The 10,377-nt window shown below is 37.4% G+C and overlaps 1 protein-coding gene across 1 annotated transcript in view; it reads left to right on the top strand.

The window, feature by feature from the left end:
- The window catches only part of FER (fer (fps/fes related) tyrosine kinase), a 419,822-nt gene that overhangs the window by 102,772 nt on the left and 306,673 nt on the right, over nt 1–10,377 (top strand). Inside the window, exon 7 of the mRNA XM_010843789.1 lies at nt 2,339–2,461. Coding sequence (XP_010842091.1) covers nt 2,339–2,461 — 123 coding nt within the window. The remainder of the gene's footprint in view (nt 1–2,338; nt 2,462–10,377) is intronic.

The following is a 10,377-nucleotide window of genomic DNA, read 5'->3' as shown; positions in this document are numbered from 1 at the left end:
GGCTATATGTACTTCTCTGCCTCATGCCTTTTAAGTAAATGCCTTGGAAGAACCTTTTATGTGTTGGAAGAACCATGCTTTGGAAGAACCTCATTCTTTTTAATGACTATTCTGTTTCTTTAAATTTTTTATTTTTCTTTTAATTGGAGGATAATTGCAGTGTCGTGATGATTCCTGCCGGACGTCAGCACGAATCAGCCTGGAGTGTACACAGGCCCCTCCCTCCCACCTGCCCCTCCCTTCCAGCCACCCTTCTTAGGCTGTCACGGAGCCCCAGCCTGGGCTTCTCTGTGTCATGCGGCAAATTCTCACTGGCTGGCTGTTTTACAGATAGCAGTGTGTATATGTCATCGTTACTCTGTCAAATCGGACCAAAATTTATTCAGCTATTCCCCTGTTGATGAACAATTAAATACTTTCTAGTTTTATAAACACTGTAGTACAAACATCTCCATATGGACTGATTGTGAGCATGTGTAAAGTATATTGATAAAACAGATTTTTAGATGGTCAAAGGAGATTCTAATTTGAGGTTTGAGAGACAGTTCCAAGTTTCCTCTCTCCTTCCTTCCTTCCTTCCCCTCTCATTCTTGCTACAGTTTTGAGAATACTGTGTATTATCACTTGTTTTCATGCTTGTCAATTTTAGTAGGTGAAAAATAATTTACTGATTATTTAATCTGAAGATTTTAAATTGTGGTTCAGGTTGTAAATATCTCCGTGTATTGATCATTTGAAGTTTTCTTGGACTTCCAGTTGTGTTTTTTGTTCATTTTCATTGTAGATTGACTTTTTTCTAAGAGTTTTTCTACATGAGCTTTTGCTTGTAACTTCCATTGCAAATATTTCTTCGAGGTTTGACTTTTGACTTTTGATTTTATCATCTCTTTAAGTTAAATTTAAATTTTCATATACTTGGGTTATTTAGTATTTTGTATAGTTTGGATTTCCTGTCTTGCTTTAAAAGGCTGAAACAGAATAAAAATTTTAATGTGATATGATAGGTGTGTGTGTGTATATTTTATGATTATAGCAATTTTATTTTTTGTTTTTTTAATTAAGCTACAGTTGATTCAAGATACTGTGTTAGTTTCAGGTATATAGCAAAGTGATTCAGTTAGACATATGTATTTATCCTTTTTCAGATTTGTTTCCAATGTATATTATTATAGGATATTAAATACAATTGTCTGTGCCATACAGGAAATCCTTGTTGTTTATCTGTTTTACATACAGTGATGTGTATCTGTTAATGCTATTCTCCTAATTTGTTTCTCCCTCTCTGTCACGTTTGATAAGCATAAATTCCTTTTCTGTGTCTGTCAGTCTGTTTCTGTATTGAAAAATAAGTTCATTTGTATTATTTTTTAGATTCTAGTTGTGTGTTTTTGTGATAGAAATATTTCTATTCAGGGCTGGATGCATTTTATGTAATCAAAAAATGTCTGATCTATGGGTACAGACTAATTTTATACATACTAATTTCAAATCTATATAGACTGTACCTCCAAAACATTACTGCAACATGTGAAAACAGAAATAGCTTATATTAATTTAAATTACCGTGTGACTGAGCCTTACTGTCTTTGAGGATAACAATATATATCTCATAGCTTGTTGTGAGAATTAAATGAGATAACATATGCAGATAATACTAGATGTTATTTACTCAAATGCCTATCAAGTACCATTCATTATTTACACATAAGTGTATTTCATCTTCAAAACAATGCACTGAAGCAGGTGTTACAGTATCCAAAATATGAGTAGGAAAATAGAGTCAGTGAGCTGAAGCAAGTTTCATAGGATCTCAGATAAAAAATAAAGCTAGAATATACATACATGTTAGTCTGAAACAAAAATCATGGTTATTTCACCATACACTCTTCCTGGGAGAACTACAGGTACTTTTTTTTTTTTTTTTTCAACTTTTATTTTATTTTTAAACTTTACAATATCGTATTAGTTTTGCCAAATATCGAAATGAATCCACCACAGGTTCTTTGGTTCTTTTCTCTTTCTCCATTTCCTGTTTCTTTTTCTCTTTTGCTGTTTGATGAATAAAACCCTTTAAAACAGACTGCCCAGAGAACTCACTGTGATTATTGAAATGTTCTTTTCTCTGTCCAGAGTGGTAGCCGTTAGCCGTGTGTGTCTGCTCAGCTTGAAACGTGGCTGATGCAACTGAGGAGTTGAAATTTTACTCGTATTTAATTTGAATTAAAGTGCTGTGGCTCCTGTGTTGGCCTTTGCGGCCTTAGGTGTGTGGTTCTTTTTTGGTCTGTGTAAAGTGAGCATGATTCGTGTGCTGACTGACAATGAGGAAACCTCCTCCTAGGTTGCGGACTTTGGCAGAGGAACTAATGCAGACACAGCAGATGCTTGTGAACAAGGAAGAAGCCGTCCTGGAGCTAGAGAAGAGGATCGAGGAGGCTGCCAAGACCTGTGAAAAGAAGTCTGAGTGAGTACCAAAGCGGTTATTTGAGGAAAGAAAGTTTAATTGATGTAATTTTACAGAAATACTTCATTTTACATGGAATTAGAGACATAAAATTTCCAAAAGTTGAAATTTCATGTATAAAAGTATGAAACTGTGTATGGTTGAGTTACTTTCGAGGACTATAGAGGAATGATTTTGTGTTTTTATCCGTGTAATGTTACCTATCATTTGTCTCAGTGTTTTAGTGGTTTGAATTATTTTCTGAAAAGCCCCATTAAAACCTGTCTTTACTCTGCCTTAAATGGTGACCCATTCCAGTATTCTGGGCTGGAGAATCCCATGGACAGAGCAACCTGGCTGGCTCCTGTCCATAGGGTCACAAAGAGTCAGATATGACTGAAGCGCCTTGGCACAGCACAAATCAAAGTCCAGCATATTCTCTGTGAATTCCTTGTCTTTTACCATTTGGGCCACCAGGGAAGCCCCTAAAAGAGTGTTAGACCAGTGTAATCAGGAAACTGGCGTCTTCTGTGTTAGGAGGAAGCAAGTGAACATGAAAAAGGAGTAGTCTGCCTCACGCATCCTGAGATTCGCCGTGCTGTCGTCTTACGACTGCCTTTCGTCTTGGTGTCTGAATCAGCAAACACGCTCATGGATCCTCTGACTCGTTTTGCTGTACTCTTGTGTTTACTGATTTCAGTACTTACGTTTTCTCTTGTTTTCAGGTTTACATTTTGATCTGAAATTTAAAATTTCTGGTCTGACTTTGGTCACTGTTTGCATCTTCAACGAGGATTACTTTTCTGTGGTTTCTCTAACCCCTGACTAGAACATATATATTTCTTGCTCTGGTACTTTTACAATTGGCTTGATTTGTCAAGACTTCCAAGGAAATTGTATGTGTGACATTTCTCTGGTCTCTACTACTTGCTCGTACTTTCTGTGCAACTTTTCAGATATTTTCCAAGTCTCTCAAATCTCTGATCGTGTTATATGCCTAATCAGAGTCGACAAACGGATGTCTCCTACATTACAGAAAAAATGAAAATCACCAGGTGGCAGATGCCTCATTTTTTGCCATTACATGTCTAAATTCGCCACATTTGTACTCATTCTCTTTCCTTACTTTCATAAAGGGTCTGTTCCTTGTCCTGTTTCTTGTCCCTGCTTTATATCTCATCATTTCTTACTTTCCCTGAAACTTTACATTGTTTTATATGTTATGGTTACCTTTTCTTCTCAACTGTGTCCTGTGCTCACTTTTTAAACATTTCTAAGTCCCGACTCCTAAAAGTAACCTCTACCTCTCTGCCCACCCTAGATAACCCTTCTTTAATCTCAGTATTCTCTCTCAGTTACTGGCTTTGCCTTCTGTTTTCTTAGTCAGACTTGTTCTAAGAGTGCTAATGTGCACTCAGTACCTTGACTCTTACTTAGTACTTAACCCACGAATCCCTAGTTTCTGCCCCAGCATTACTGAAGTAGGTATCTGTAAGATTCTCAATGACTTTTTTGTTGTTTAGTCATTCAGTGATGTCCAACTCTTTGTGATCCCATGGACTGCAGCATGCCAGGCTTCCCTGTCCATCACCAACTTCCAGAGCTTGCTCAAACTCATGCCCACTGAGTCGGAGATGCCATCCAACCATCTCATCTGTCGTCCCCTTCTCCTCCTGCCCTCAATCTTTCCTAGCATCAGAGTCTTTTCTAGTGAGTCAGTTCTTCGCATCAGGTGGCCAAAGTATTAGAGTTTCAGGTTCAGTATCAGTGTTTCCAATGAATATTCAGGACTGATTTCCTTTAGAATTGACTGGTTTGGTCTCCTTGCTGTCCAAGGGACTCTCAAGAGTCTTTTCTAGCACCATGGTTCAAAAGCATCAGTCCTTCCAAACCCAGCCCTCTGTGTGGTCCAGCTCTTGCATCCATACAGCACTACTGGAAAAACCATAGCTTTGACTAGACGGACCTTTGTTGCCAAAGCAGTGCTGTCCAGGTTGGTCATGGCTTTTCTTCCAAGGAGCAAGCCTCTCTTAATTTCATGACTGCAGACACCATCTACAGTGATTTTGTAGCCCAAGAAAATAAAGTCTGTCACTGTTTCCATTGTTTCCCCACCTATTTCCCATGAAGTGATGGGACCAGATGGCATGATCTTTATTTTTTGAATGCTGTTTTTTAAGCCAGCTTTTTCAGCGTCCTCTTTTAGAGGAAAGCATAGTTCCTCTACTCTTTTGGCCATAAGCATGGTGTCATCTGCATATCTAAGGGTATTGGTATTTCTCCCGGCAGTCTTGACTCTAGTTTGTGCTTGCTCCAGCCCAGCGTTCTCACGATGTACTCTGCATAGAAGTTAAATAAGCAGGGTGACTATATACAGCCTTTCCAGCGTACAAGGTAAAAGCTGCTGCTGCTGCTGCTGCTAAGTCGCTTCAGTCATGTCCGGCTCTGTGCGACCCCATAGATGGCAGCCCACCAGGCTCCCCCATCCCTGGGATTCTCCAGGCAAGAACACAATACTCAATGACAATATATATGTTTCTAAATTTTGCAACTATCTTATTTGACCTCCTCAAAGTATCTTTGTTGACTTCCTTTCCCTTGGCCTTTGCGAACCAAGATACCAGATCTTGCTTCTCCCTTTCTGACCACTCCTTCTTTGTAAACTCATTTTTCCCCACTTGGCCAGTGTATTTTGGAGTTACCCATGGCATGGTCCTAGGCTGTGCAGTCTCCTTCCTGCACTCTGTCCCTGGGTGACCCCCTGAAGATGACTCATGCTTATTACTCTAGCTCAGATGTCCTCTGGGAACTCCATGCCCATGTAGTCGGTTGCTTACTTGACATGCCTCTTTGGATGTCTTAGTAGTACCCTGCATTTCTCACATCTAAGACTGAATTAAAAACCCCCTAAATACAATCCAACCAGCCCAACCTAGTTCACTTTTAGTTTTTTTTTTTCTCTCAGTTTCAGTGAATGGCAGCACCATCTATTCTCGTATGCAACTCAGGTTAGTAGGAGCCTACCTCTCCCACTTAAGGAAAGTGAAAGTGAAGTTGCTCAGTTGTGCCTGACTCTTTGCAATGCCATGGACTGTAGCCCACCAGGCTCCTCTGTCCATGGGATTTTCCAGGCAAGAGTACCAGAGTGGGTTGCCATTTCCTTCTCCACTCCCACTTAATACTATGGCTCTTATTACAACTTGGTATTATATGTCATATTGAAATTGCTGAGCCTTTTAAAGGTGAGAACAGGAAAATATGAGTTACTCTGGATATTCCTTTAATAAATCTGAAAATTTTCAGTATTGAATCAGGATTAGATTTTCTTTGGATTATAAAGATAAATTTTATCAACCATTGCACATATAAAAATAAAAATATAATTATCTTTTGTTTTTCTTTATTTGCAACTAAATCTCTGCACATGTCTACAGATGACTAAGTAGTTCTACTTTTTATAGTTTTGTAAATGTACACATTGTAAATGACTTTTGTTTTAAAATTTGTTAGATATAAAGAAATACAGTAGGACCCTCTCACCAGCATGTCTGGTTATATATTGTTGAAGGAGACAGTCTTTAAGGGTTATCTTAACCTAGAATTTGTAAGTTCTTTGATTTTTTTGGTATGTTTTCTTGACTCATATCTTCAGTTCTCACTTCATCTGCATAATCAGGGTGATCCACATTTCTCAACCTGTTTATATTTATCAGGAGATAAGAATGGGATGAGAGGAGAGGAGGCTTAAAGCATGATGGATATATGGGAATCAACACCTCTTGAGTTCTTACTCATTTCCACATATTATGCTGGATATTTTATATATATTAATTCACTTTAATGTTATCTTTACTATGCTCTCCGTGTAATTATGAGCATTTTACCTTTAAGACTTAGAGAATTTAGATAACTTAAAATCACACCTAGGAAGGGATAGAATACTTATGAGTTCTTGACTCCGAAGTTTCTGTCTGATCACAGCAATTGCTTGATCTCATGATTTTAGTAGTGTTCTTAGGAGAGTAAGTTAGAAGGGATAAGTGTGTCTGGCAATTCAGCAAATGAGTCCAGTTTAACCCAAATTCTGTTTGCACTCTGTTATCATGGAGTTTTTATTGTTAACTTCAGGGCATAATTTTGAAAATGTTAAGTATATTTATATAACTAAGTAGTCATTGTGAAATCTCATTAATTTAGACATTGGTAGGTTTAAGTTTGTCTTTGAACTATATGTTAAAATAATTTGCAAAACAAACAGTCTGAAATGAATTCTAGGGTAAATGTTTGCATTTCATCTTCTGAATATTTCTTAAACATCTCTCTCTATACACATATATATATGTATGTGTGTGTGTATATATATATATAAAATCTGTTGCTGTTTAGCCACTAAGTCGTGTCCGACTCTTTTGTGACCCCCATGGACTGTACCTGCCAGGTTCCTCTATCCATGGAAATTTCCAGGCAAGAATACTGGAGTGGATTGCCATTTCCTTCTCCAGGGGATCTTTTAGACCCAAGGCTCAAACCTGCCTCTCCTGCATTGCAGTCGGATTCTTTACCACTGAGCCACCAGGGAAGCCCTGTATATATGTCTACAGATACTTATTTAAATATATGATTAAAAGCAATTTTCATCTAATTTCAAAGATTTATTTTTACTCCAGAACTTTTTTAGCTTTAAATATCATGTTAGTTAAAAGTAATAAAACAATGAAACAAAACGACATTTCCCCCAAGACTAAAAATATCCTATATATTTGCCTTTCTTAAATGATCTCTAAATTAATGAAATTATGTGAATTTTTACTTATTATAAATAGCACTCATGTTCTTATGAAAAGTATAACATATGAGAGACTAATGTTAAAACCTTTGAATTTAGATTTGGCTTAGGTTTCTCCAAAACATAATACAGTGAAAAAATAAAACTACATGAAAAATCATCTGATACCTTTGATTCTTATAAATGAATTATATAAAATGAAAAATGAACTTAAAGAATGGTTTTTATGTGACATGAAATTCACACCAAGAAGCACAGATTTTTGGCTTATATAAATAATGCAGGTCTTAGTTGAAATATAGCTATTGCAAATTTTTATTTTAAGAAATAAGGTGAAAGAAATAAAACCAACTTTTTGAAGTGGTATAATTTAACACAACACAAAGTGTCACTCTGTTATACATATCGTTACTTATTACTTCAAAACATGCTTATTCAACTGGAAGTAGTATCCATTTTTTCCTGATTTATGATCCTTGACTGCTGTATTAGAAAATAGTTTATGGGAAAATATACCAGGCATATGTCACTTATGACTCATTGGCATAAAGAACTGGTAATGTTGCTACTCATTTTAATGCTTGATTTGACTCCAGAGAGTGAATGATAATTCAGTTTTGTATAGTTATGTACCATTATCACCTGGTACTTAAAAATACTTTACACATTATAAAAGCATAACTTTTAGAGCCATGTGGAATCTAGAGAAATCAATTTGATCATCTAATCTTGCAAATTATGTGGTATCTGAGGGCCAGAAATTTTCAGAGACTTGAGAAGATTCACATCCAGCTTATAGTGAAGGTGATGCTTGAACCATCTGGAGTATTGTTCTGGTTTGCAAATTCAGGTATCTGTTTTTTATTTTTGTCTCAGAATGTTTCAGTTATATCTACTAGGTGCTATGACTGCAGTGAAACGTAAGACACACGTGGGCACGTGGCTCATGAAGCTTGTGCTTTTGTGGAGTTGGCCAACACAAAATGAGATAGTAACAGGTGTGATAGTGGCTATGGAACAAGGTCAGGTAGAAGAATGACGGAGGAGCACTCGCTTAATGTGGGTGATCAGGGGTCTTCTAGGAAATGGCATTTTTGCTGAGACCTAAGGGTAGAAGGGCTTCCCTGGTGGCTCAGATGGTAAAGAATCTGCCCACAGTGTGGGAGACCTAGGTTTGATTTCTGGCTCAGGAATATCCCCTGGAGAAGGAAATGGCTACGTGCTCCAGTATTCTTGCCTGGACAATCCCATGGACAGAGGAGCCTTGTGGGCTACAGTCCATGGGATCGTGAAGAGTTGGACACCACTGAGCATCTAACACTATCAGTCTTCACCAGGTGAAGAGTGCGTAGAAAGAGTAGTCAGAAATAGGGAGGAAATAGCACATGCATAAATCCTGATCCCTTGCATGTTTCAGATTTACTTATAGCTTCCTGTGCATCTTGTTTTATATAATCATGCATTTATTATAATTAACTTCTTATTGAAATATGTATAGCTCGTTTGCTGAATGGTATTGTAAGCATGTAAAATAATTATATAGTGATTACAGCAATATTTTTTAAAAAGTAATTATTAAACAATAATAAGATGATAATGTATTTGAAATGGTCATTATACGTAGAGCTCAGTGAACTTAATTGGATGAAGGTAATATTGCTCCTTAATTTGCTGATCAGATGTATTAACTAGAAAACATTTGGACTAGAGCTATATAATAGGGCATCTACCTCCCCCAAATCTCATTGTTCTTAAAAACAACTAAATTAAAAGCCAGGATGCTTATCTATTTACTTATTTATTAAATTTTTATTTTATGTTGAAATATAGTTGATTTATAATGTGTTAATCTCAGGTGTACAGCAAAATGATTCGTTTATCTGTGTATATATATCCATTCCGTTTCATATTATTTTCTTATGTATGTTATTACAGAATATTGAGTAGAGTTCCCTGTGCTATACAGTAGGTCCTTGCTGATTATGTAATTTATTTATAGTAGTGTGTATATATTTGAATCCCAAACTCCTAATTTATCCCTCTGTGCCACCTTTCTTCTTTGGTGATCATTAAGTTTGTTTTCTACATCTGTGAGTCGTTTTCTGTTTTGTAAATAAGTTAGTTTCTATCATTTCTTTTTTAGATTCTGTATGTAGGTGACATCGTGTGGTATCTGTCTACATTCTGACTTGTTTAGATTCTGTATGTAGGTGACATCGTGTGGTATCTGTCTACATTCTGACTTGTTTAGATTCTGTATGTAGGTGACATCGTGTGGTATCTGTCTACATTCTGACTCGTTTCCCTTAGTATGATCCTCGTTAGGTCCGACTGTGTTGCTGCAAATGGCAGCATTTCATTCTTTTCATGCTGCGTAGTATTCCATTTTATGTATTTCCTATTCTTGGCGTTAGGATAGTGTCTCAAAATGTTCACAAGTGATTTCTTATATGACGCAATAGATATTTAGAACTCCTGAAGAAAAATTTTCAAAGGCCTGTTTTAAAAGAGATTACTTAAGAACCCAAGGTATATGAGATAATAAAATCCTCACAGTACAACAGGAAGCACCAGTAGTAGTGAAACTTCCTTTTCTCTGTTTGCTCGCATCGTGTAGCTTGTGGCATGTCAATTCTCCAGCCGGGGATTGAACCTGGGCTGCTGCGGTGAAAGTGCTGAATCCTGACCACTAGACTTGCAGGGAGCTCCCAGCGATACATATTTTTAAATTAGTTTTTAATGGAGATAATTACCATTGGAGAAGGAAATGGCAACCTACTCCAGTATTCTTGCCTAGAGAATCCCACGGACAGAGAAGCCTGGTGGGCTACAGTCCGTAGGTTTGCAGAAAGTCGGGTATGACTGAGCAGCTGTCACTCATGTCGTTGGAAGAATTAATGCAGAAAGATCCCATTAAACCCTAGGCCAGTGCAGGAGACATAAGAGACACAGCTTTGATCCATGGGTCGGGAAGGTCCCCTGAAGGAGCAACCCACTCCAGTATTCTTGCCTGGAGAACCCCATGGCCAGAGGAGTCTGGCAGGCTACAGACCCTAGGGTCACAAAGAGTCAGATGCGACTGAATCGGCTTAGCGGCTTAGCATGCATGCACATGCCATTACCACTAGCAATGTATTAGTGATAATCTCGC

This window comes from Bison bison, unplaced genomic scaffold (genome assembly GCF_000754665.1).
Source record: "Bison bison bison isolate TAMUID 2011002044 unplaced genomic scaffold, Bison_UMD1.0 scf7180017864189, whole genome shotgun sequence".
Lineage (NCBI taxonomy): Eukaryota > Metazoa > Chordata > Mammalia > Artiodactyla > Bovidae > Bison > Bison bison.
The sequence above is the reverse complement of the archived record's forward strand: the minus strand, read 5'-3'. Positions and strand labels throughout refer to the sequence as shown.